The 26,660-nt window shown below is 52.5% G+C and overlaps 1 protein-coding gene across 3 annotated transcripts in view; it reads left to right on the top strand.

Annotated features, from left to right (window-relative positions):
* The window catches only part of SAMD4A (sterile alpha motif domain containing 4A), a 109,091-nt gene that overhangs the window by 80,080 nt on the left and 2,351 nt on the right, over nucleotides 1–26,660 (top strand). For 2 of the 3 annotated variants that reach the window (XM_086613404.1, XM_086613403.1), the window contains exons 3-10: nucleotides 8,358–8,621; nucleotides 14,164–14,273; nucleotides 14,920–15,006; nucleotides 17,319–17,613; nucleotides 19,299–19,384; nucleotides 21,299–21,417; nucleotides 24,043–24,244; nucleotides 24,537–24,663. In XM_086613404.1, the coding sequence (XP_086469530.1) occupies nucleotides 8,358–8,621; nucleotides 14,164–14,273; nucleotides 14,920–15,006; nucleotides 17,319–17,613; nucleotides 19,299–19,384; nucleotides 21,299–21,417; nucleotides 24,043–24,244; nucleotides 24,537–24,663 (1,290 nt within the window). The remainder of the gene's footprint in view (nucleotides 1–8,357; nucleotides 8,622–14,163; nucleotides 14,274–14,919; nucleotides 15,007–17,318; nucleotides 17,614–19,298; nucleotides 19,385–21,298; nucleotides 21,418–24,042; nucleotides 24,245–24,536; nucleotides 24,664–26,660) is intronic. The other variant, XM_086613405.1, reaches the window with a different exon arrangement.

Genomic DNA, 26,660 nt, shown 5'->3' with positions numbered 1-26,660 from the left:
CCGCTGTTCCGTGCATCCTTCTGTCTGGGTTGGGATTCACACCGGGTCCATCTTGCTCCCACCTTGCCGGGTGCTTTGGTGGGAAGCCCCATGCAAAGACTCATAGATTCATAGATTTCTAGGTTGGAAAAGACCTTAGAGATCATCAAGACCTCGAAAGCGGCTCCGGAGCGATGGGATGAGCTGGGCTTCCATCCCGAATTGCATCTCACCGCATCACTGAAGCCACCACGAGCTGCCTTTAGATGTAGCCCCGCTCCTTCTGCCACCCAAACCAATAAATAGCAATAACAGCAATTCCTGCCGGAGCCGACCAGCAGATCCGTGCGTGCTCGTGCCATGCAGGGGCTGGCGAAACCCTCCGCCGTCGGCAGAGACGTCCCTTTCCCCGGCCGAGCCCGGATGGGGCCTCACACGCGCTGCTCGGAGAGAGCGGCAACAAACGGGTCATTGTTTCTCTGTCCAGTTTCTTCAACAGGAAACTGTGTTTAAAAACGTCATTTTTTTAAAAAAAAAGTTTACTTGACTATGCTCCTTCCTAATTTCTCTGCTTGACACAGCACTCTGCTTATACATATATATATATACGTATTTTTTTTTTCCTTAATATGCACAACTGCCCAGCAGCTGCTTACGTTTAGGACCCTTGGTTTCACCTCCCCATGCTTATATCAGCCCCTAATTTATATCAGCCTCAGATTTATATCAGCCCTTGATTCAGAAGCAAGGACACGTTTTATCTGGCACCGTATGAACACAGTTAAAGTCACAGCCCCAAAAGCCAGGGGAAAAAAAGACAAAAAAAAAAAAAAAGGCCCAAAGAAAAGCTCCAAGGCTTAGGGGATGGTGAGCTGAAAAATGTTCCGTCAGATTCTGCTCCATCCACGCTGGAGCTGGCAGCGTGGGGAGCGGGTGAATGGGGTGGCCAGGAAGGAGGCAGGGTGCCAGCTGGGCAGCGTGACCCACCAGCGGCTGCTTCCAAGGATCCTCAGCACAGAAAGGCTGGAAAAGCCGTGAGCATTGGTGTGCCAGCGTGGGGGAACCTTCCTGGAGGAGACGATGCTCCGTGACCAGAGTAGCAACAGGGAGGTGGAGGAGAGGACGGAGCTGAACTGGGCGGTTGCGTGGCGAGGAGGGATTGCGGGAGCTGCTCCGTATTCCCTCGCAGTGAGGGTACCTCCGGGCTGCGCAACAGACCCTGCGGCCTCGGAGAATTAAAAACATCCCCCCTTCCTATGGCAAATGGGGGTCAAACTGCTGCTCCGGGTACCTATGGACCAGAAAAGGTCTTGTGAGTCATCGGACTCCTCTGCCTGAGGATGCGCCGTAACCAGCTCTGCAGCCCAGAAGTGCCAGTTTTAGACTTAAACCCAAAAAACGCATCTCCCACAGCGTTCAGCGCGCACCTTGCAGCGCTTTTTCGCCTTTCTCCGGCCATGGGGAGGGCATCATTCTGAACCGTGGTCTGCTGTATGGACCGAGCGCTGGTGGAAGGGTTGTGAGGTTGGTGGGAAGGTTCTCGGGGTGCCAGGGACCTGGTGGAGACTGTGCCATGGTGGCAGGCACACCGGGACTGCGGATGGTCTGAACACGCCGCTGTACCCAGTGACGGGTCTGGTTCTCGGTGGGAATGCGCGGATCAACCCCACGTGCGTCTCGTCAAGGACTTTTGCAGCACTTGAAGCCCAGTTTAGAGAAGGGTGCTCAGGGGCAAAGCGAGCACGTGGAGGAAAAGTCTGCCTGCAGAGCCCGATTCCTCATCTCTAATTACAGGAATGGGTGGCTTTTTCCTTCTCAGGCTGAAAAATTGGCCCGAAACCTTGAGAAACCACAACACAAATGTCTGACGCTGTTCCACGTGGGCTTCAGCGAACAAAAACCCTCTTGAAATTAGCCCTCGCCTACCAAAATAGGCAACATCGCTTCAAAAAGGAAGAGAGGAAAAAACAAAACTCAAAACCCAGGACTTCACAGGGAAAGCACTTGCAACCTCAGGGTTTCTCTAAGCGCGTTGCCGTGCCTGCCAGCCCAGCCAGCGTTTGGTCCGTGATAAAGCCGTTTTTTTCTGGGGAGGTGGTGGGTTGGAAGGGACCTCAAAGATCATCCAGTTCCAAGCCCCCTGCCATGGGCAGGGACACCTTCCACTACACCAGGTTGCTCAAAGCTTCATCCAACCTGGCCTTGAACAATTCCAGGGATGGGGCATCCACAACTTCTCTGGGCAATTCCAGTGCCTCACCACCTTCATTATAAAAAATTTCTTCCTTATATCTAGTCAAAATCTACCCCATCAGCAAGGATGCTCCTTGCTGCTCCGTTGCTGGGGCAGCGTGGTCTGCATCCACCTCCTGCGATGGGCACTGATGACACCAAGAGGGTTGCATCGTTGCCATCACTCCTTCTCCATCGTCTTAATTTTTTTTCCCTGGGAATGTTAAGCTGAGCTGGGTTTGAAGCCTGAGAGCGCTTCCGCAACACCTCGTGCATCTCCACACTGTTAGCTCCAGGTTGTTTATCACGTTTTTCCCTCGGATGCAGAACATCTCAAGCTCATCTGCAAGGCGTTACATTTAGCAGTATCTGCCAGCTTGCAGCTGAACCCAATCCGGAGGCCACAAGGAGCTTTACTCCAAGGAAACACGGTCCAGTGTGGGCTGAGCACAACCCCTGCGGACATTCAGAGCTGTGGCAGCGGAGCAAAGAGGTGATACCAGTTTGCTTATCGTGTGGAGGACCATGATCTGCTGTGGTCCCCGTCCTGTTGGACACCCGGGTGGAAGGAGCCGGACCAAGCAGTGCCTTTGCAGAGCCACTGGTGGGTCCCCGGGGAGCAGACGGCACTTACACCACCTAAACGAGCCCACAACAGGCAGGAAAACACTTCTAAACCAGAAGTGGAACCCACTTACGAGCCGTAGGAGATCCGTGCGCCGGCGTGGCTTGCACTTTGGAGCGGTGGTTTCCTCTCTTTGTTCATCCGGCTCGCACGGCTGCGGTGCTCAGAAAGGCAGGCGTGCCTCCAGCTGCCTCCTGGAAGCTTATCTTACCCCAGAAGAATATATTAGATTTCCTTTTTAAATTAAAGCTTAATATTTTTGTAAAAAAAAAAAAAAGAGGCTTGAGGATAAGGCTATAAACATACGGTTGGTTTTCTTCTGCTGAAGTTAAAGCACACGTGGACCGTTTGTTTTAGCAAGAGACGGAAAAAGCAGCTTATCCTGATGGGAATTTCCAGCTCGGCTGTTGGCAGCCCCAGATTCACCTTGGACCATCCTAAAGCACGCAGGATTGTCAAGAGCAGGGAAGGACCTGCGCTAAACTGACGCTTTGGAAATCATTAGCTGCCTCCTCTATTTCAAGAACCAAGGGCATGGACTCCAGCAGCAGCATCAATAAATATGCATGTTTATTAATCCTCTTTCGGAGGGTTACAGATCCAAAGGAGGAGAGGAGTGTGCACGCCAGGCGGGTGCCATCCCGGAGTTCACAGCATTTTTAAGCGTGAGTGCTGATGGAAACTGGTAAGAAGGTTTGCAAGAAACCGTGATGCTCACTGGTCTCTGTTAGAGCCAGAAAGGCTTAAGCGGAGCCTAAAGTCAGGCCAGTGCTAAGATCTCTTAAATGATCAACGTCTTGGGTGTTAACAGTGGTACTGGGAGCAGCTGGGGTGGTTTCAAAGAGCTGGTGACTTGTTCTGCTTGTAGCATCCTTTGCAGAGGAGTTATCTCTGTTGCATAGAACCTAGGATGGTTTGGGTTGGAAGGGACCTTCAAGATCACCTAGTTCCAGCCCCCCTGCCATAGGCAGGGACACCCTCCACTACACCAGGTTGCCAAAAGCCTCATCCAACCTGGCCTTGAACACGTCCAGGGATGGGGCAGCCACGACTTTTCCGGGCAACCTGTTCTAGTGCCTCACCACCCTCAGAGTGAAGAATTTCTTCCTTAGATCTAATCTAAATCTCCCCTCTTTCAGTTTAAAGCCATCACCCCTTGTCCTGTCACTACATGCCCTTGTCCAAAGCCCCTCTCCAGCTTTCTTGTAGCCCCTTTAGGTACTGGAAGCTGCTGGAAGGTTTCCCCAGAGCCTTCCCTTCTCCAGGCTGAACAGCCCCAACTCTCTCAGCCTGTCTCCATAGCAGAGGTGCTCCAGCCCTCGGATCATCTTTGTGGCCTCCTCTGGACCCGCTCCAACAGCTCCATGTCCTTCTTGTGTTGGGGACCCCAGAGCTGAACACAGCACTGCGGGGGGGTCTCAAGAGGTTGTGTAGATTGACTCGCAGTTCAGTAAAAATGCTTTTGTTTTATAAAATATTGATCTGTTGGACTCCAGTGTTGAGTTATCTCAGGGAAAGAAACGGAACTGATTTTTATATGTTACACTGGGTGATTTCTGACTGTTCCTGGCCATCCCACAGAGTTCATTATTCCTCCTCCAGCCGACACCGGCTTCTAATTAGGGGACGTGAAATTAAGATGGAAGAGCAGCAGCAGTTTGGAACGGTATTGCTGCTCGGGAAGGAAACTGGGCTGGATTTAAGCCAAAAGTATCCTCTTGTTTGCAAGGTTTTGATGGGGGGAGGATGGTGTAACCGCTGCAGGGTGCCAGTGCTGCGTATGCCCTGTCCGAGGGAGCACTCACGGGGCAGCCCTTTGCCTCCTAAAAGGGGGCACTTAGCTCCTGTCCTCCTTGCCCATTCCCCTGCATCTCACATTCATCCAAAGGGCACAAATATTTCCTAAACCAGACCTTTTCCTACGACAAATTTGGGGTGACTTCTATTCTCCCCAGCCATGCGACCGCGGCGGGGTGCAGCAGGCATGGAAGGGGCTCTGGGCAGTGCTGATTTGAAATAATTTATCAGTTTTTTTCTCATATTTTCCCCATATTTATTTATTTGTTTAATGCTAAATATTATTCTTCTCCTGGGAGGGTGATGTGGCATCTACAGAGCCCCGTTACGGTGCTGCTTTCGGGGTACAATCACAAAGCCAATAGCTGAAATAACTTAGCCAAGACTTTCTTAAATCCATCTAGTTCCTCATGAGGATGCGTCACGACTTCAGGAAACGTAATACTGTTCTGAAAACAACCCCAGGTCCTCATGGATCTCCTTTTCTGCCAGGAGACTTCTGAAAGACGTTTCTGTAGTTATTTCATAGGAAGGGAACAAATTCTTTGCCATAAGCCATCCCCTTGCCTGCCTGCGCAGCGTGGTGTTAGTGTTGTGTGCTGGTAGAAGAAAACACTTTCAGAAATAGGAACAACGTGGACATTGCAGAAATCTGCAGATTTTCGGCCCCGTCCATCAGCTGCGTGTGGCACCGGCTGTTTTTTAGAGGTGCTTAATAAATGCGAACGAGTGCTGGTGTTTTGCTCTCCCCTCCTTTTATAACCTCACTATTCGCTAATTTTCATTTCACTTCTGGACAGCAGAGATGGGTTTGATGGTGAGTTTTCCCCCAGGCTTTAGCTGGGAATTAGACTCGGCTTAACTTTTACAGCACAGTACACCTGGCTGGGGGTTTTCCACCAAGAAATAACACGTAAAGGAGCCGTGAGTGGTTTCAGTGAACACCTACATGTGTAAAAAAGGGGGTTAGGGAGCTTTGGTGCTTCGGGGGAAAAAGCAACGAGAACGATGAATTTCCCCCAGGTTTCGTACAGAGTTGAGAAATCCGATTTTTGAAAGAAAAATGGAAAAAGTTTTTGCTTGGGTTTCATATGGGCTGAAGGTTCATTTTAACCCCTCTGCCCTCCGATTTCCCTGGAGCAGAAAATCTGCTTTTCATTTTGTCGCCCCCGCGATGAAGCTTACAGCCGCTAATTTTGCAAAAGGAGTGTCTTTCTGCAGAATTTGCTCTCGTCTCTAGAAATGAGTCCTCATTAACAGACCAGTGCAGGTGTTTTCTTGGCCATCACGATGTGAAGCCCACACTTATACCCAGGGGCACATGAAAAACAGCAGCGTTGCCTTGGGTTTCCTTCCCCTAGGGCTGAATCCAGAACTTGTCCTGGTTATCCCAGTGGGTGATGGGACATGGCTTGGCAGAGCGATGGCTAAATCCAGAGATTTCTTTGGGCTCAGTTATCAGGAAACAGCCCCCACGTAGTTCAGCTAATTTTCATTGAGAATAACTGCAATAAAACACCAAACAAGTGATTTACATCCTAAATCTGTACATTAAAATACCTTAATTGCATTTATGGCTTAACCAGCAGTTTAGTAACTTTGTGAATGATGGAATTTGAATTTTGTTAAGCCGGCAGACCAATTTTTTTGTATATTTTTCATTACAGGAAACAAAGATAGTTTGTCCACATCCATCTTTTCCTCTAAGCACCGTGTATTACCCCTACTAACCAACAGCCTGAGAAAAAGATACCTAAATCTTTAAGGGGAGAACTAAAAAAGAATGAGATAGTCCGGAAGAAGAGCAGGGAAAAGCAGAGACCATTCAGTAAACATAGCGTTTAAAAACCTATTCAAATTGCAACACTTCTACCAAGAAGTGTCAGAAAATCTAATATTTGGAGTTTTAATACTTGAACATACATGAGACATATTTCTCTAGTTGACTGAAAGGCAAATAAATACCCACCCATTGTAAAGCCTTTGTTGTGAAACCATAGAATGGTTTGGGTTGGAAGGGACCTCAAAGATCATCCAGTTCCAACCCCCCTGCCATGGGCAGGGACACCTTCCACTGCACCAGGTTGCTCAAAGCCTCATCCAACCTGGCCTTGAACACTTCCAGGGATGGGGCAGCCACAGCTTCTCTGGGCAACCTGTTCCAGTGCCTCACCACCCTCTGAGTGAAAAATTTCTTCCTTAGATCTAATTGAAATCCACTCTCTTTCAGTGTAAAGCCATCACCCCTTGTCCTATCACTACATGCCCTTGTCCAAAGCCCCTCTCCAGCTTTCTTGTAGACCCTTTAGGTACTGGAAGGCTGATGGAAGGTCTCCCTGGAGCCTTCTCTTCTCCAGGCTGAACAGCCCCAACTCTCAGCCTGTCTGCATAGCAGAGGTGCTCCAGCCCTCGGATCATCTTTGTGGCCTCCTCTGGACTCGCTCCAACAGCTCTATGTCCTTCTGATGTTGGGGATCCCAGAGCTGAATGCAGCACTGCAGGTGGGGTCTCACGAGAGCAGAGCAGAGAGGCAGAATCCCCTCCCTCGACCTGCTGCCTACGCTGCCTTGGATGCAGCCCAGGACACGGTTGGCTTTCTGAGCTGCCAGTGCACGTTGCCGGCTCATGTTGAGCTTCTCCTCAACCATCACCCCCAAGTCCTTCTCCTCAGGGCTGCTCTCAATCCATTCTCTGCCCAGCCTGGACTTGTGCTTGGGATTACCCCGACCCATGTGCAGGACCTTGCACTTGGTCTTGTTGAACTTCATGAGGTTCTCAGAGGCCCACCCCTCCAGCCTGTCCAGGTCCCTCTGGATGGCATCCCTTCCCTCCAGCGTGTCCACCACACCACACAGTTGGTGTCAACACAAACTTGCTGAGGGTGCACTTGATCCCACTGTCCATGTCACTGTCAAGTGGAACTGGTTGCAGGAACTGGTGCATTGCTCTTTTCCCAGCGATGTTCAAGTTATTTGGTAAAACAAATTGAACTTGATGATTTGAAAATTTCAGCCGGGAAGTACAAACACATGGAAAAACAAATCCAAAGGTAATTTTTTGGGAGGGACTCAGACTCACCTCCTTGTTGTGGGTGTATTTTTACCATTTCTTTGGGTGTTTGCTTGATGGAGGATTAAGAGATGTGTGCTTGGTCGCACACCTGATGGGTGGCTGAGCTGGGACGCTTGTTGCTGCTGATGGCTCAACTGAGCGCAAGGTCTGAGTAGGGTTCAACGAGGCTTAGACATTTCTATGGATGATGAGTAACTCCGCGATGGCGTTAGGCAGATGTGTAAATGCTCGTGCTTCGGGGTGTATCTTCCTTGGCAGCAGCCAAGCCCCCAGCGCGATCCCATGCTTGGGTTCGCTGTCTCCGCACGGGGAAGACCTCCAGAGCCGCTCGATTTTTGTTTTTTTTCCCCCTAGACACCCGATCCACACAACACCTTCCCTTAAGCCACCCAACGCAGCTCGTGTCACCCCATCTCCTTGCAGGTGCTCCCATCCCCTTCGCTTCCCGGGAGAGCTCAGGGTAGGGTTCCGGCAGCTGCAGAAGCCACCAGCAAGGCACTGTGGCCAACCACCACTCATTTTATGATTTAATTTAAATAATTTTTTTTTTTTTTCGGGGGACTTTGCTGTATCCCGGGCCGCGAGGAGGGGGGAATAACCTCTTTGATTTGATTTTTTTTTTTCCTTTTTTTTTTTTTTTTTTTTTTTACAGTTCTCTCAGGCCAGACACACCACAGCCCTTTGAAACGCTCTGTGTCCCTTACCCCACCCATGAATGTGCCAAACCAACCTTTAGGACATGGATGGATGTCTCATGAGGACTTACGAGCTAGAGGACCCCAGTGCATCCCTTCTGATCATGCCCCCCTGTCTCCACAAAGCAGTGTAGCCTCTTCGGGAAGTGGTGGGAGTGAACATTTAGAAGATCAGCCTTCCGCTCGTAACACATTCCAGGAGGAAGGGAGTGGGATGAAAGGTGAGTGAAAAACCAGACGCCTTCCTCCCCTCTCCCCATCCCCCCCCCCCCCAACCAGAGCCTTTTGACGTTTCTTCCCTGGCTTTAGAAATTTAGGTTCAGGGGAATAAATGAGGTTTTCTTTTAAGCAGCGGCTGGTCCTGATCTGATGTCATACAGTTGGTCGCTGATGGGTTGGTTTTGCCTCAAAATCCTGCGAGCTGCCGGCTTTCTGAAAAGTTGGATTTTTTCCATAGCCTGGGGCTTTTGGCTGCCAGCGGTGCTCTTTTCTCTTTCTCTTTTTTTTTTTGTTTTTCTTAATTATGGTGAAAAATAGCTTAGCATAGGATTAGTAAGCCACGTGTGATTTCCCATGGCGCTGTTTGGTACCCACCAAGTGTTTGGGGAAGTTTTGGCTGAGGATTCTCGTTTGCGGTGAATTTATCCTGCGTATTTCTGTTTTTTTTTTCCTGTTACACCTGAATTTCACAGAGACTCTTAGCAATAAATAGATGGGAGCGTGTTGGTAAACAAGGCAGAAACAAAACCCCATTGCTGCAGTCAGAGATGGAGAGCAAACGTCAGGCTGTAGAGGAATAAATAGATAAAAACTGGGCGAACACACAGGCTGTACGTTCCTGTGAGCAGACAGAATGACTGGAAATGACCCCGCAGCTATCAAATCGATTTAAAAAACTGCAGTTTTCATTAATGCAAAGCAACTCCATTGTGTAAAGACCAGTGATGTATCAGAATAAGGAAATAATCCTATTTTTGAAATAGTCACGCGGATTGATTTTGTTCTAATTACAGACACATCTCTTATAAATCTGGGTAACGCGGAGCTGCGTTTGACTTGGCACTGTATGACTTCCATGTGCTTGAAATAAATGCATGAAACCCCCCCGTGAGACGGGTGCTGGGGGCTCAGCCCCCTCCCTGGCTGGGCTCTGCACCGTAGCGTTGCTCTGGACTGGGGGCGGTGGGCTGCAGATGTGGTCGGAGAGAGCTGGCTGAGCGCGACGGCCTCGCAGAGCCGGGTGTTGCTTCTCAGTGGCTCCGCTCGCTAACGAACACCTAACGAGGTAGCTCAGCCGGGGAGCGTTTCATCGCCAGCAGTGCTGCAGGATCCATGCCTGCCTGTGGCTCTCCCTGCCTGCATGAGCTCATGGTGGACCAGCAGGAAGGCAGGCAGGCTCAGAAGGGTCACCATGAGCTCATTGAAGGGTCCCCAAGGCTTTCCGTGCCTGGGGCCAGATCCTGCAGTCTGTCATAGAATCACAGAATGGTTTGGGTTGGAAGGGACCTCAAAGATCATCTAGTTCCAACTCCCCTGCCATGGGCAGGGACACCTTCCACTACACCAGGTTGCCCAAAGCCTCATCCAACCTGGCCTTGAACACTTCCAGGGATGGGGCAGCCACAGCTTCTCTGGGCAACCTGTTCCAGTGCCTCACCACCCTCAGAGGGAAGAATTTCTTCCTTATATCCAATCTAAATCTCCCCTCTTTCAGTGTAAAGCCATTGCCCCTTGTCCTATCACTACACAGCCTTGTCCAAAGCCCCTCTCCAGCTTTCTTGTAGCCCCTTTAGGTACTGGAAAGCTGGTGGAAGGTCTCCGCGGAGCCTTCTCTTCTCCAGGCTGAACAGCCCCAACTCTCTCAGCCTGTCTCCATAGCAGAGGTGCTCCAGCCCTCGGATCATCTTTGTGGCCCTCCTCTGGACCCGCTCCAGCAGCTCCATGTCCTTCTGATGTTGGGGACCCCAGAGCTGAACACAGTACTGCAGGTGGGGTCTCATGAGAGCAGAGCAGAGGGGCAGAATCCCCTCCCTCGACGTTAGAGGGAGGGTGTTAAAGAAGGAACAAGCTGTCCAGAGGCACGAGTGACACCAAGCCACAAGAGCCTGTGGGCGCTCAGGGAGACGTGGCTGCAATTCAGAGAAGGGACTTGGCAAACCGAGCACCCGGTCTGGATGAAATAAGACACAACCCAACAAAAATGCACAAAAAGTTGTGCGTTTCTGTAGGAACAAGAGATGACACGAACCAAGGGCAGGGAACGGGCAGTACTTTTTTATTTTCAGCAAAGCTGTGGGGATACAATGGGTCCCACGCAGCCCTCAGCAGTGTGTTATTTGAGGACGATGAGCTCTAGAGCCCCAGGAACACTGTAAAAAAATTCTTCCTTAGATCTAATGGAAATCTCTTCTCTTTCAGTTTAAAGCCATTTCCCCTTGTCCTGTCACTACACATCCTTGTCCAAAGCCCCTCTCCAGCTTTCTTGTAGCCCCTTTAGGTACTGGAAGGCTGCTAGAAGGTCTCCCCGGAGCCTTCTCTTCTCCAGGCTGAACAGCCCCAACTCTCTCAGCCTGTCTTCATAGCAGAGGTGCTCCAGCCCTCGGATCATTTTTGTGGCCTCCTCTGGACCCGCTCCAACAGCTCCATGTCCTTCTGATGTTGCGTGCCCCAGAGCTGAATGCAGTGATTTCTCTCCTTTCCATCTGCCTTCATGCCCTGATGTCACCTATTTCTCTCCATCTATCTTGCCCTTTGGCTTTTTCCCAGCCCATTTTCTCTGGGAGAGACATGGAAACTATGTTCCCTGCGGAGCCCATCCGCCTGTCCCTTCCCGGGGCACATCTCATGGCACACCAGGAAGATTGTTTGGGTAGAGCTGAAGGTTTCTGCTGTGAGTACATCCATGGCCGAACATGGTGTGCCATCAGGATGCTTCTGAAGATGTCCTGAGTATATATGTGGCAAGGTGAATTGTTTTCCTTCTCACTTTCCATACCAGCACCCAGATCTACCTTGTGCCGGCCAAACTCCGGCATTTCATGCTTATAGGGGACAGCGGACATGAGCAGCGTGAAAGTCCTCATTTCGCTGCTCACATCAGATGCGGTGTTTCTGACAGCCGTGCCATGACTTCACAAATAGCTCCCATTAATCAGTGATTAAAGAGTAGCTCCGCGGACAGGCAGCTCCCTGCTCCGCAGGGAGCATCGGGAAGTTGGACTTACCAAGGACTGTGAAATCACCTTAGATGACCTTGTACCTCCTGGTTGCATCTTCCCTGTGGGAAGGGGGAAAGCCCCACCACCATCCCTCTGTGTGCTGGGGTGGCTTCTTCTCCCCTGCCTGCTCCTGGGATTGCCATCCCCGCTGGCAAGGGACCGTCATAGCTCCCCAAAATCAGGAGGTGGTCCAGGGAGGCTGATGGAAAGGGAACGAAGAGCTGCTTCTGCGCTCTGACCCTCTGCGAAGGTTGGAGATGGGTTTTCTGCAGAGTTTAATGTCTGTATGAAGTTGCGTCTCTCTTCTGAAATATCCTGGTGGACTTCGCAATCGGCACGGACGTGCACCAAAGGCAGATGTCCGCAGGGCACACAGGATTAGGTGGACTTTTAATGTGCCATCACTAAAGTGGTGTGGTTTTGTGGTGAAATGGAGTTGAGAATCGAGCCTGCCAGTCCCACGCTGGAAACAGAGGGCTTTCTGCTAATAGCTTTTCATTTTTTTAAACAGAAGATGAGTTTAAGCAGCCTGTGGTAGGAGGTTTTAGGACTGTTGCGTGTCAGGACTTTTGGAAAAGGGCGAAGTGCAGCCCATCCATGCTCAGTAACGTCTCTGCCCCGTGTTTGGTGTGGAGTCGATCTCCTTCTGTGCAGCATTTGAGGAGTTTCATTGGAACGTGAATCCTGATGCGTGTTGGAGGACGGAGAGTGTGAGCAAAACGCAGCCTTTTGGGGCTGTTTGCATCCTCTACCTGGATGCAAATAGGGTTTGGGGTCCACCTGGGCGGTGGGCAACAGGAGACTTCTGGCAGATGTAAGAATTGCCTTAGGGGACCAAACCAATGGTCCCTCTTGCCCTGTCCCCTCCAGCGATGAGGTGTTGTTGGTTTGGGAAGAGGTCTGCGGCCATCCTTGACTCGCACCTGGCACTCAGCAGCATGGAGCTTTCTGAAAGGAGACCACCCACACCACAGGGTGTCCCAGCAGTGGGACTGCCCTCCTCATGTTATCTCATCCTTTTCCAAAGCAAGTCTGACCTCATGCTTTGCAGCCAAAACTGCCTACAAAACCTTTGAGGTCAGCAATTTTAGTAAAGGTTATTGGAGGTGGCCGTGAAGGTTGTCCTCATGCTGGTGGTGAGCATTTCCCCAGCCTCCGTCTGCTCTCTCCATTCAAGGTGTGGGGTTTGGGGCTGAAGCACTGGTTTTCCACTATTACTGCACCCAGTGCGGGTTGAGACGGGGTTCCCAGGTGTCTCACTGGTGGGGAAGGCAACAAGGACTAATGGACAAGGGCATTCCTGGGAGCAGAGCGTGTGAGCTCGGGAGGCTGTGGCAGAGCTATTGTCGGGTCATAGGTGCTAAATAAAGCAGGTCCCAGTTTGGCACAGCGTTTGAAGCCTTTAGGATGCATCATCATGGGCACAGTGGTGTGCTGCAGCACAGATATCTGCAGGCCCCTCTCCCCACCTTGTGAGGTGCCACCACGGGCCCCCAAACCTGCAAAACCCTGAGTAACTGCTGAGCAGACTGAAGCGGGGGAGGCTCTGTATCCCGTTGTCTTCTCTGTGGAGGACACTTCATCATGGGATCTGGTGGGGTTTTGCATGTTACAGAGGAAGGATCTCCCTCCCAGGTCCTTCCCTGTGAAACCACATTGATGTCAGGAGGATAAAAGTGGTTTTGGGTACCCATCCAAGCACGGAGGTGCTACGCTGCAGGTACCAAGTGGGAAGGAAGAAGTCCTTTCAGTGGATGTATTTTGAGGCCCCAAGTCACTTTTCTGAAACAGATTGTGGGACCATCTTTGATGGCACATCATTTTTCCCTGCTCAAAACAAACCCCTCTTTCTTCCTCTTTAAGTGGCCATTTTAAATTTGTGGCACATACCATCCTCCTTCACACCATAAATCGGTGTCTGCCATCTGCAAAACAGCCATTTGCTTGTCCTAAGCTTGACCATGCTGTTGATGATTCCCACGTTCCTGGGAAAAGGGCAGTGAGGAGCTTGCCCATGCAGTGACACAATGCTGGCTCCCCGTGCAGTGTCATGAGCTCACGCCGTCTGCACGCGGGTGTTTGTCTCAAGGCGGCCAACCTGGTTTCTGGACAAGCCTTTAGGTCATTTTGTTCAATCCCTCTTGCTAGGTCCTCATCCACCAAGTTTGGTGAGACCCTTTGTCCTGGCTGCAGTAAGCACTGGGACAACCTGGAACGGTTTATCTTGGGTGCAACGCTGGTTTGAGCAATAACAGTTGGATCAGAGAGGCTTCACGAGCTGGTGGGCTAATTCATGGCAGCTTGGCCACAGAAACCCAACCTCTGGGGACGTGTCCTCAACCAAGGGCTGGTTTCTCCTACCGTCCATATCCATAGCACTGTGTCCTGCAAAGGGTCCGTGAAGTTGAGTAAGGTGTCTGAAGCACCGGTGGGATGGCGGGAGGCACCTAATCAGCTCCTCGTGTTGCTGTTGACGTTCTGGCGCGTGGTTAAGCGATGTCCTGAACTAAATAGGAGCTCTCATCTCCTTACCTTTGTACTGCAGATGTCCCGGCCTGGCTGAAGAGCCTCCGGCTGCACAAGTACGCCGCCCTCTTCTCGCAGATGACGTATGAGGAGATGATGGCCCTCACCGAATGCCAGCTCGAGGCACAAGTATGTCCCACGTCGGTCGTAAAGGGATCAGCCGTGGTCCCGGCTCTGGTGTGGTTGGTAGATGAGACGTCTCCAATGCCTCTTTTTGTGTCTTCACGTGGAAGGTGTTTTACCTGCAGGTGGCTGGGAAATCAACAGGAAAATTGGGTCTTAGGGAGTGAAAAAAAACACATTGTACCTGAAAAAGGCCTTGTCCCAGGTTTCTTACTGGAGTCCCAGCATGAAATTCCCATCACTGGGAGCTGTGCTTGAGGTTTTTTCCAATTGGGATGAAGTTCAGGCATTACAGGGGTACAGCCTGCAGTACCCAACTCCTTTAAAGTCAGTGGGGTTTTGGTGGCCGATGGGCTTGTTTACCTTCAAAAATGTCCCCACTTTCAGATTTACCTCTGCGTTATCCTGAGGATGAAGAGGGCTGGTCAGCACTTTCGCTTTCGCCGTGTGAGGTGTACCGGGGAGGGATGGACTAGCTGGAAACCTCTATCTTCAACAAGTCTCAAAGTGATTTTCTATGGCCTCCACTAGTCCCCACACTCAGAAATGTGATTAATTTATAGCAGCCCTTTTCGTTTCGGGGAGGAAGGATTTGGGCTGACCAGGCTGTCCCACGGCAGCGGTAACGCCACCTTTTGTGCTGTTTTTGCAGAACGTTACCAAAGGCGCAAGACACAAAATAGTCATCAGTATCCAAAAGCTAAAAGAAAGACAAAACCTGCTCAAATCTTTAGAAAGGGTAAGTCATCGCGACCGCTTCTGTATTTCTTTTTCAAGAATTAATCCTGGGGTGAAGCACTGTTTGGTCACGCACGTTGTTGGGATCAAAGAGAAATCTATTGTTGGCTTGGCCGCATCTGAACGAGGTCTCAAACGCTTCTGTATCACATGCAGGTTTTATTTAGGGCTGTGTTTTGCAGAATAGGTCCTAATCCATCTCTGGCACTCGTGCATTTGGGATGGATATACCCTGTGGCACTGGTACGAGCCCTGCCCGGCTCCAGGGTGCTCAGAAACAGACCCCTCCACGCACCGCAGTCAACACGAGGACCCCCAAGCCCTGTTTGTAACCCCTCTTGTCCCCAAAAAGAGATGGGATTTTATCAGGTCGAGGGCCACTGTGCTTTTCTGGAGCATCCTATGGGCAGCCTGTCCCCCGATAAAAACGGTGGACACGTCAATGCCTGAACAACAGCTTGAATTTCCCAGGAGAACAAACAGAAACTTGTTTGTCCCTTCAACAAAAGCTTTGACTCCGCAGAAACGGCTGTCGGAGAAGAAGCAGCACGGCAGGCTGGCTGGGAGCAGCTCACCCAACCTCTCGCTATTTGTTATCGCAATATTCTATTATATTTAATTGCACCTTCTTCAAACAGCAACTTGCAGAGCCTCCCGCTATGGGCTTCTAAATCCTCGTGTGGTGTGGTGCTATTTATTGGTGTTTTCCTTAGCTCACGGCTTCACGATTTATTTATAATGCGGGATTGTGCTCGGAGTGTGGCAGGAGCTAATAAAGCCCTATTTACCTCCTTATATTAATAATAACTATTAAATCCAAGATACAGCCCGCTGGATTGAGCTTGCTCCAGCGATGTGTTTTCCAGGCGATTGCACAGCTTCTTCCCCGGCTTCTCCGCCTGGGTTTTGAAATATGGTCTTGATTGACCGGGTGAGCCCAGTTCAGCTGCCACAACCACCATGCAGGCTGTAAAAGAGGGGAGATAAGCAGCAGGGGCTGCTTTGGAGCCCTCGTGGGGTGGGTTTGGGCTGCAGGGTTGTGACCGTGTCCCACTTTGCTGGGGCTCTGAGCTGCTTTACTTGGGAGGAGACGTCTCTGGTTTTCCAGGCTTCCCATCCCGTTTCTTTTTGCTAAACAAGAGCATGTGTGGGACTTGGATCGATTTTGGGCAGCGTCTCACTGCTTTCTTGAAAAGAGCTGCTCCACCCCTCTCCACCAGTTAGCAGAGCAGGAATTTTTTCCCCCTCCAAAAAATAGTGCCCAGCAGACTGAGGCCAAGTCTTCGAGAGAAGTGGAGCTGAGATGTCCAAGAGCAAGCCGGGGGTGCAGCAGGAATTAGGGTGAATGACCATTTCAGGGCTCCAGCTGGCTCACGTGCAGCCTCTGTGCCCACTTTGTGTCTCTCCCCTGGGTGCAGCCAGGACTCACCCCAAAAACTGCCCCTTTCCAAGCAGTGTCCCATGAGCTGGACTGTGCTGGAGCCCGCGATGAGCTATTCTGATCCGGGCTACATTAAAACCAAAATGCAATTATTTCCCATCAGTGGGAGGAGGATCTGAGCATAGGAAGGGAGTTCTTGATCCACACTATAACTGAGAGCAAGGCTGGAGGTGTACCCAAATTCTTTCCCTCCCCTGGGACCTCTAAGCTGAATGTTTTTGCTCCCTTTCCCCTCTGCATCCACTCCCCCAGCCCATCCCGGTGCAACAGGGATGTCTCTGCTTTGCTGCTGTGGGATGGGCTCCCGCATCCCAGCGTGGTCCTGGGCTCTGCAGTGGTCCCAGGGTGTAAGGATGCTATGAGGAGCTCTTGGAGGCAGAGCAGTTGATGGAGAGCCAGGCTTGAAGGCAGTGTTGTAAACTGTAGACACGCCACATTAAAAAATATAATTCCAGTTAAATAGAGCTGAAACATCATGGTTGTGGGGTTGCTGGGGAAGGAGCAAGATACTCGCTGGGCTGGGCATTGAGATCTCGCAGGCTCAGTCGCTCTCATGGAGTTTCCATCTTCCTGGTGGAAGTTTGGAAACGCTGAAGCTGGTTTTGGGTCGCAGTGGTTCACGAGATGTGTTTATCTCTGGGGATTCAGGGCTGAACACATCCATGGATAATCAGACACAGTCCCTGCAGCAGCTCCACACTCCCCTGGTCTGAGCAAAAGCCTCAGTGGATGAAACACGACTGCTGAGTACAGACTGGAGCAGGAGCGAGGCCGTCAGCTTTGCTGGGGGGTGACAGGAGGGATCCGGTTCGTAGCCACTGTCCTGTTGTCCCTGCAGAGACAAACCCTCTTCCCTCCGCTTGAATCCGCAGGACATCCTGGAAGGTGGCAACTTGCGCGTCCCACTGCAGGAACTTCACCAAATGATCCTCACCCCCATCAAAGCCTACTCTTCCCAAACCTCGAGCACGGAGGAGCACAGCCGGGACGCCGACTCACGTCACCCTTCCTCCCTGATGCCTTCTGACGGCCAAGGCTCCGATGGCAAGGACTCTGCCACGGCCGGGATGCAGCAGCACCATTTACCGGGATGCGAGGGCGAGTCGGGGGGGGCCCCTTTACCCGAAGGTGACCTGCCCGGCCAGTTCACCCGAGTGATGGGGAAAGGTGAGCAGCTTCTCACTCCTCGCTGGGGAAAGGCACTCTCGGGGCAGGATGCTTGCGGTGGCGATGCTGGCAGCAGCCTCTCCCCACGCCATGGCTGGTGCGGGATGCAGGGCTAACGCACGGGGAGGCAGATGGGAGCAATGCGAGGCCAGGATGGACACCCCGTGACGTGTACAGGGCTCTTTGAGCAGATTTGTGTGAGCTCGGCCATGTCCTGAGTCCCCTCAGTGGGATTTGAGGTGTGGGTGCTGGCTGCGTGGAAGGCGATGTGCCTGGGGAAGAGGGAACAGGGAGTCTCATCCGCAGGCTCACGGGAGATCAGGAGCAGAAACTCGTTGGGATGCTGCAAAGAAACTATCAAGCCAAGCATCGCTATAGATTCGGGGAAGAGTGGCTGGAGACCTGCCTGGTGGAGAAGGACCTGGGGGTCTTGGTTGACTACCGGCTTGATATGAGCCAGCAGTGTGCCCAGGTGGCCAAAAAGGCCAATGGGATACTGGCGTGTATCAAGAATAGTGTGACCAGCAGGAGCAGGGAAGTGATCCTGCCCCTGTACTCGGCACTGGTGAGGCCGCACCTGGAATATTGTGCCCAGTTTTGGGCCCCTCGCTTTAAGAGAGATATTGAGCTCCTGGAGCGAGTCCAAAGAAGGGCGACTAAACTGGTCAAGGGGCTGGAAAATAAAACTTATGGGGAGCGACTGAGGGAGTTGGGGCTGTTTAGCCTGGAGAAGAGGAGGCTGAGGGGAGACCTGATTACAGCCTACAAATACTTGAGAAAAGATGGTGGGGAGGTGGGGGAAGGGCTCTTTACATTAGTGATGGGTGATAGAACAAGAGGAAATGGGTATAAGCTTAGTCAGGGGAGATTCAGGTTGGATGTTAGGAAGTATTTCTTCTCTGAAAGGGTTGTCAGCCACTGGAATAGGCTGCCCAGGGAGGTGGTTGAGTCCCCATCCCTGGATGTGTTTAAGAATAGGGTGGATGATCTACTTGAGGATATGGTTTAATGGGGATTAGGGATGGTTGGACTCGATGATCTCTAAGGTCTTTTCCAACCTAGAAATCTATGAATCTATGAATCTATGAAACATCAGCCCTGTCCCTATTTCAGACTTTTTTTGAAAAAAAAAAAATTCAGCCCGTGACAAACGCCTCCATCACGCACGAAGCTGTACGTACGGCACAAGCCTTGCTGGGACGAGGTGTCCTCCCGGACCCCAAGGCATCCCTGCCTGGGGATTATACAGGAGAGACTCATCTCTCAGTGAACTCATTTCCACTTACTTTTATGGCATTAATTCCAAAAGAGGTTAAAATCCGTCGGGAAAGGTGGGAATCCATTTGCGTTCGGGACAGATTTTGGCCGTAGGAGCAGGAGCTCTCCCAGCGCCGGCTCTTGCCTAGGAGGAGGGAATAATCCTGTGCCCCTGATTTGCTCAGGTCTAATTTTGGTGACTTCAATGCTGTCACTCTGGATTTACGCCATCATAACGGAGAAAAAATCTGACCCTAAATATAGGACGACGCAGCAGGAATTGGGGAAGGGCATTTTTTCTCACTGATGAGAAGACTCACCTGTGGGACAAGGGAAACAGGACATCCACGGTGTTAGTTGGACCCCCCTGGACCCCAGCTTGGTGTCCCCATGCCCATTTCTTTTCTCTTTTCTTTTTTTTTTTCCAGTATGCACACAACTTTTAGTTTCCCGACCCGACGAAGAGAATATAAGTTCCTATTTACAGCTCATAGACAAATGTCTAATCCACGAGGTGAGTCGTGACGGATCATCTAAAGCTGTTGGTCTCATCGCTTAGAAACTGTTTCCAAAGTGTCTGTTTATGTAAACCTTTTGGTTTCAAACACAAATATTTTTGGGGGGGGGGTTAACAGTAATTCTGACAGAACAGAGCTGGAGCGAGCGGTAGCTCCAACGCGGTGCATGGAAATGTTGCTCCCCCACCCCACACTCACTTAATTGCCAAGACTCAGAGCTGGGAAATTCATCTGGCTCGTGACAGTCCCATCAGCAGCTGGATGAAAGAAAAAATCCCGGGATGAGCATGCGGGTGGTTTCTATCAGACAGCCCCGGCGATCCCTTGGCGTTGCCACCTCCTGTTTTGCAACACGTGCTTTTGGGATTTTGTAACGTTTGTGCTCCGGCCGGGTCTGCCTTTGCCAGGCAATGGCTCGGGATGGCCACGGCTGTGCCGCGGGGCTCTGGCATACTCCTGCCCAGTGGCAGGGAGGGACAACCGGCGTTCCCAGCATCCTGCAGCGTTCCAAACCCCTGGCAGACCAAGCTGCTTCTCATCCTGCGGCAGGGGTCGGGGGCAGGTTGCACACCCTCTCGGAGGAGCTGCAGGCTTTAAACGTTTCTCAGTTATTTGTTTGTTAAAAAATACACTGTTAGAGCACAGAAGGATCTGCTCCGGAGGGGGCTGGTGGCTGCAGATCCCTAAAGATGCTGTGTGGCAGTGGAGCGAAGCGGCTCGCAGCCCCTCGCCTGGCAGCTGAAGCTGATGTCTAAGCTTGTGCAGGGGTTTGGTCCACACACCTCTTCAGGGCCAAGCATGGGGCATCTTGAACCAGGATTAGTTGGATAGTTGTCTGCTCCCACTTGCTCTCCTCTCCGAGAGCATCAGAGCCTGGAAATGGTGCCTGGATGTTCTTGACAGCCGAGCAGGGCATCACTGGGGAGCAGAGGTGTGAAGAGAGGGGCAAGGGTGGTGGGAGCAGATGTCCAGGGCTGGAGAGCAAAGGCAGGAAGACACAGAGCTGTGGAGGGGCTCATTTTCCAGGAACGCCTGGGACGGACATGGTGACGCAGCGTCACCCCACCAGTGCCAGCCTGTGTCCTGGGACCACCGTCTGCGTCGGCTCCAGCGTAATCGGTGCCGAGAGAGAGTGTCTCCTCCGGAGGGTGCTTTGGAGCAATCAAGTCAGGCACTAATTAGCCTCCAGATTGTCCTCTGGAGACCTCCACTCCCCTCCGCCGCCGGCACGGAGACGTTCGGTGTCTAAAGTTAGCGGTGGCGGGCACGTGGGTGTCCCCGTAACCCACACTGCCTGCCTGGAGGTCTGGGCTCTTCTGGGAGGAGATGTGTCCCCTGCGTGGGTGACCTTCACAGGGAGCCTGGGCAGGTGCCAGGGCTTGCCCCGGGTGACATCCACGGGAGCTGTCGGTGCCATGCTCTGCCCAGCCCCAAGAAGGAGGAGAGGATGTGGGATGCCATGGAGCACCTCTGCTTTCCAAATCCTGGTGTTTTCCAACCCCGGCGGCGTTTTCTAGAGCCACGTCCAGGTGACAAGCGGTGCCATCAGACCCCGCGGGGAGCTGCGCTCGCAGCCTGGCAGCGAGTGGGGAGTGAGGCACCTGCGCTGTGGCACGAGCAGTGGGTCTGGGGGTACCGGGGTAGCGGGGAAGTTCTGGGGGGTTGGCAGCCTCAGGGCCATTGCTCTGGGGCACAGGGGATGCTGCCGGAGCGTTTTCTCCACCCGAGATGAGTAAATCCTCAAGAGAGACCAGGTTTTCACTCTGGACTTGCCAACGGGGCACAGCTCATGCCACCACCTGCTCCGACTGCTCTTCTGTACTCTCCCGCCCACGTACGCATCCCTGCTCACTTCGTCCAGAAAAATATTCATATATTTCCTCTTTTTCTCTGTGTATTTTTTGGGGCAGGCGTTTACAGAGATCCAGAAGAAGCGGCTGCTGTCATGGAAACAGCAGGTGCAGAAACTCTTTCGGTCTTTCCCTCGGAAATCCCTCCTGGAGCTGTCAGGCTATCGGCAGCAGAGGAGGTACGCGGAATTTCGGGAGGGGAGGGATGGATGCAGTGACCGGGGGGAGCCAGCAAGAGCATCTCAAGTGGGATCGGTGTCTCCCAACAGGGAGGGATGGATCCTGCCAGGTTCAGAGCCATGTTTTGAGCAGGATAATGATTGGAAAAGCTTTGGCAATAAAAGCCCCAGGTGTTGGCAGGGGAGGGAAAGCAGCAGTAAGTTTTCTTGCGTGTGTGGTCAGTGCCCACCCCAGTTCCCGCCGCCTCTCCCTGGCTCCGAACCCAGCGCTTCCCAGCTGCGCAGCGTGTCCCGGCGCTGGGTGGCCGCCTCTGCCCCTGCTGCTGCCCTTTGCTCATTCCAGCAGTGCTGGGCTTTCCTCAAAAAGCTGTCAACGGGCCAGAAAAGGCTTGAAGGCTGCAGAAGATGCGGAGCCGGACGGCTGCGGTCGGAGAGCCCGGGTGGGGACATGTTGCGAGCACCGTCTTACCTTCATTCCAAGGTGGTGCTGGATTCTGAGTGATCCTAGAAAGAGATGAGGTTAGGGCAAGGAGAGATGGTTTTAGATCCGTTTTAACAACAGCGTTCGCCTTCTCTTCCGGTCTGCTAAGGCTGGTTTATCGCAGCCTCGTGCAAGTTGTTTTTTCTCAAAAAGAAAGCATTCTGGAGATAACTGGGAGCATGGGGACAGCGGGGTGTGAGTTCAGAAGGGATGAGCACAGTACAGCAGAATAGACAGGAGCAGAATTTTTTGGTGGAGCCCTTTGATCTGGGCCATCACAGGCATGAGGTGAGGCTCCTGGCTCGGAACGGTCCCTATCCCTTTCCCAGGGTTGCCCAAGACGTTCTCCACTTTCCTTGCTGCTTTTGGGTGGTTTGCGTTTTGCATTTCTTCTGCTCCTTCTGGTCCTGGGAAGGTGGAAGGAGCTTCCTGGGCGAGGAAGGAACACATGGCCCTTCCTGCCTTTCTCATGGGGATTTAATGGCAAGAGCAATTTTTGGATGAGGTTTACAGAAACCCCAGCGTTCTTCTGCTTAGTAAATTTATCCAGTTTTGGGATCCCAGCGCGTTAGTGTCGTCTGAAGCATGTTTGCATCCACCCGCACGAGCAGGAGAGATGAGGGCTGGGAGGAAGGTGAGCTGAAACATCTGTGAGGGCGATTAAGTGCTAGAGAAGGGCAGGGGGAACAGGGAACGTAAGAGGAACCGGCGCTGGGGCATGCAGGGTGCTCCTACCCTTGGCGGTTGGGCCAATGTCACGTGGTGAGGAGACCCACGCTGCCTGTTTTTCCAAGGATTATCTGATTCTTTTTCATAGAACCATCATAGAATCATAGAACAGTTTGGGTTGGAAGGGACCTTGAAGATCATCTAGTTCCAACCCCCGTGCTATGGGCAGAGACACCTGCCACTACACCAGGTTGCTCAAAGCCTCATTTTTGTGTCATTCCCCTGGTTTTAAGTGGAAAAACCCACATGGGGAGGGATGTCGGAGTGTCTGACTCTCCCTGAAGAGGAGGAAAGATGGTTTCATGTCCTGAGATCAGTGTCTTGGGACATTTGGGCTGTGTGGTCTTGGGTCCAGATGGTTTTGCTCTGACCCCAGGGAGCTGGATGAAGGTTTGCATTGCGGAGACAGGTGCAGAGCCAGTCCCACCTCTGCAGGAACGTGTCCTGTGCTCACGCCCTCCCTAGAAAATATTGGACTTGTTAGGTCATTTTAAGCAAATTTTACAGAACTTGGAAATTCTCAAAGAGGACTTATGTTTATAAAAATGAACCTCCTCAAAGGGGAAGAGATCATAGAATCACAAAATGGTTTGGGTTGGAAGGGTCCTCAAAGATCATCTAGTTCCAACCCCCCTGCCATGGGCAGGGACACCTTCCACTGCACCAGGTTGCTCAGAGCCTCATCCAGCCTGGCCTTGAACACTTCCAGGGATGGGGCAGCCACAGCTTCTCTAGGCAACCTGTTCCAGTACCTCACCACCCTCAGAGTCAAAAATTTCTTCCTTAGATCCACTCTAAATCTCCCCTCTTTCAGTTTAAAGCCATTAAGATCCAACCCTTCAAGCATTCTCAGTAAAGAAAACCCAACAGCTGAGCTGAACCTTTATCAGACACCAGAGAATCCACACAGGAGCGCTCTCTTTTGTACAGCTCAAAGGCATGAAGAGTTTAAGTGAAAACCCCAGAAATCAGGCACCGCGGGCTCCAGCGCCCGGGGAATCACCTGCTTACGTTTAAGAACAGATCCGTTTTGCAGGAGCAAAATAAACTTTAAAAAATAAATAATGTGAATCTGGGAACTGCAGAAGGGAGGGAGGGTGACTGGCAGAGGGGAGGAGGAAAGGAGGGCACTGCTGTACACCCAAAATTCCTCTGTCTTGCTACACGTGCAGGATGGAGGCCCATCATCAGTGGGGATGGGAGGGTTGGGGCAGGAGCAGAGCTCACGGTGAAGCCGTGGCCATGGGATGGGCACAGGGCGGTGAGCATCGGTGCGGGGCATCGGGTGGGCAGCGTCGCTATGGCACTTGGCAGCCACAGATGAGCACCACACCAGCCGCTCTCCCCCTGCGCCCACTGCACCATCCCCTTCCAGGGGCCGGTTTCTCACCCTCGCCGCTCTTCTCTCTCCGCAGCCGAGGCTTTGGCCAGTCCAACTCCTTACCGACAGCCGGATCCGCAGGGGCGGGACTGGGCCGGCGAAACCCCCGCCAGTTCCAGATCCCCTCCCGCAACCTCCCCACCACCCGGCTGGGGCTGCTGGGCCCCAGTGGGCTGCTGGGCACCCCTCAGCGCAGCCCCGCCGCCAGCCCCGCCATCCTCAAGCAAGGCAGACAGGTCAGTCGGCGTTCGCGGCATCTCCAGCTTTTCCATCCCTTTCTTACACGCTTCCTTGGCTTTTCCTCCTCTAACTTGTCCAGATTCCCTTTTTTTTCCTCCCTTTTTCCAGTGAGAGGGGGCGTTTGGGTTGCACCCTCCTCCATGCGGTGGGATGCAGAAGAGGGACCGCTGGGAGGGGGGCAAACCGAGAGGTGGAGGGGGGAGAGATGAGCCCGAGGGGGTTATAAGTACGTGGCACAGAGCCCTCTGTTTCACATCCCACACCCCTTTCTCTGTTTGCTTCCCACAGAACCTCTGGTTTGCCAACCCCGGTGGCAGCAACAGCATGCCCAGCCGGAGCCACAGCTCGGTGCAAAGGACACGCTCGCTGCCGGTCCACACCTCCCCGCAGACCATGCTGATGTTTCAGCAGCCAGGTAGGAAGCAGACGTTGGCTTTTCCGCTTATCCGCAGCCCGGCGAGACAAGGGGAGGCTGCGTGAAAGGACCACGCTGGTGACCCTCACCGCAGGGGCATCACCCGTGCTGGCGCGGCACGCTCCTGCATGTCTGCAGCCAGGGGCACAGCCCAAGTGGGGTATTTTTGATGCTAGTAGGATTACTAGTCGGAGAAGGACTTGGGGATGTCAACTGATGAGAAGCTCACCATGAGCCGGCAATGTGCGCTGGCAGCCCAGAAAGCCAAACATGTCCTGGGCTGCATCCAAAGCAGTGTGGGCAGCAGGTTGAGGGAGGGGATTCTGCCCCTCTGCTCTGCTCTCATGAGAGCCCACCTGGAATACTGTGTTCAGCTCTGGAGTCCTCAACATCAGAAGGACATGGAGCTGCTGGAGCGGGTCCAGAGGAGGCCACAAAGATGATCCGAGGGCTGGAGCACCTCTGCTATGGAGACAGGCTGAGAGAGTTGGGGCTGTTCAGCCTGGAGAAGAGAAGGCTCCGGGGAGACCTTCCAGCAGCTTCCAGTACCTAAAGGGGCTACAAGAAAGCTGGAGAGGGGCTTTGGACAGGGTATGTAGTGATAGGACAAGGGGCAATGGCTTTAAACTGAAAGAGAGGAGATTTAGATGGGATCTAAGGAAGAACTTCTTTCCTCTGAGGGTGGTGAGGCACTGGAACAGGTTTCCCAGAGAAGCTGTGACTGCCCCATCCCTGGAAGTGTTCAAGGCCAGCTTGGATGAGGCTTTGAGCAACCTGGTGTAGTGGAGGGTTTCCCTGCCCATGGCAGGGGGGTTGGAACTCAATGATTCTGAAAGTCCCTTCCAACCCAAACCATTCCATGATTCTGAGTTAGTTGAACCAGACACATCACTGGAGGAGTTTTTGACCCAATATATGACATCTTGACCCTATATAGATCAGTGCTTTTGCCGTAACCTAGCTCGTGTCTGAGGGCCTTCATGTTAGGCGGGGACGGCAGCAGCTCTTCCATCACCTTTTTCACTCACACGTGGATGTGGTGCGCAGGGAGGGGATTCTTCATGCACTCCAGGGGGATTCTTTTCCCAGCACGTGCAAAGGGAGATGTTGCTGTGTTGGTGCTTGCCTCCCAACCACGGCAGAAGTGATCCCGTATGGATGAGTGTCCTCTGATTCGGGGCGGGGTTCCTGCTGAACCTGGAACATCCTTCCCATGAGGATGTCCATGCCTTTTCCTCTCCATATCCCTTCATTAGCTTTTACCCGTGCCTTTTCTTGCCAACACACTTATCGTAGCAATTTACACCACGGGATGGGGAATTACACCCCTGCGGTAAACTAAACCTCATCCGTCGGCTTCGGCCGTGGTTCCAGCTCGGCAGCTCCCCGTGCATCACGTGCCTGCGGTGTTGGAACTGCGGAATTTGGGCGGCAAACGTCCTGTGCAGCAAAAGCAACGTCCGTTCTCAGGTATTGATTCCACACCAGGACGAGGGCACGTTCCTGCAGGCGCTCCAGGAGAACACACACGTTTCTCTTTGCGCGACGAGGGCGTAGGAGGATCACGGAGCCAAAGACGGGGACGGAGTGGCAGGGAAAATTAGCAATAATGCAGGATTGGGCTCCCGAAACACTTTTTATCGTGCCGCGGGGACATCAGCCCTCCTGGATCTCATCCCTATCCGGCGATATTTTGTATTTGCAAAGCCTTTTGCTGCAAGGAGACGCTTTTTTGGTGCTGCATGGCTCACCAAACTTCATCCTCCCAGTTTTTTTGTGCTCTGTGGCAGCGGGGCCATGGGAGACCAAGCAGCCGGTGGCGGTGCCGGTCTGTGCTGCCATCCCACGTCGGAGTGCCAGCCCTGCCTGCGCTGGGGCCGCTGGAAGGTTTGGCATGTGGGGGCGGGTTGGGGGTCCCGAGGCCGGGGAGAGCCCAGGGCTGCCCCTCCTGGGCTGGGGGTCCCACTCTCACTCCAGCTCCCCATCCCCATCCCCTG

This window comes from Tauraco erythrolophus, chromosome 6 (genome assembly GCF_009769465.1).
Source record: "Tauraco erythrolophus isolate bTauEry1 chromosome 6, bTauEry1.pri, whole genome shotgun sequence".
Lineage (NCBI taxonomy): Eukaryota > Metazoa > Chordata > Aves > Musophagiformes > Musophagidae > Tauraco > Tauraco erythrolophus.
The sequence above is the reverse complement of the archived record's forward strand: the minus strand, read 5'-3'. Positions and strand labels throughout refer to the sequence as shown.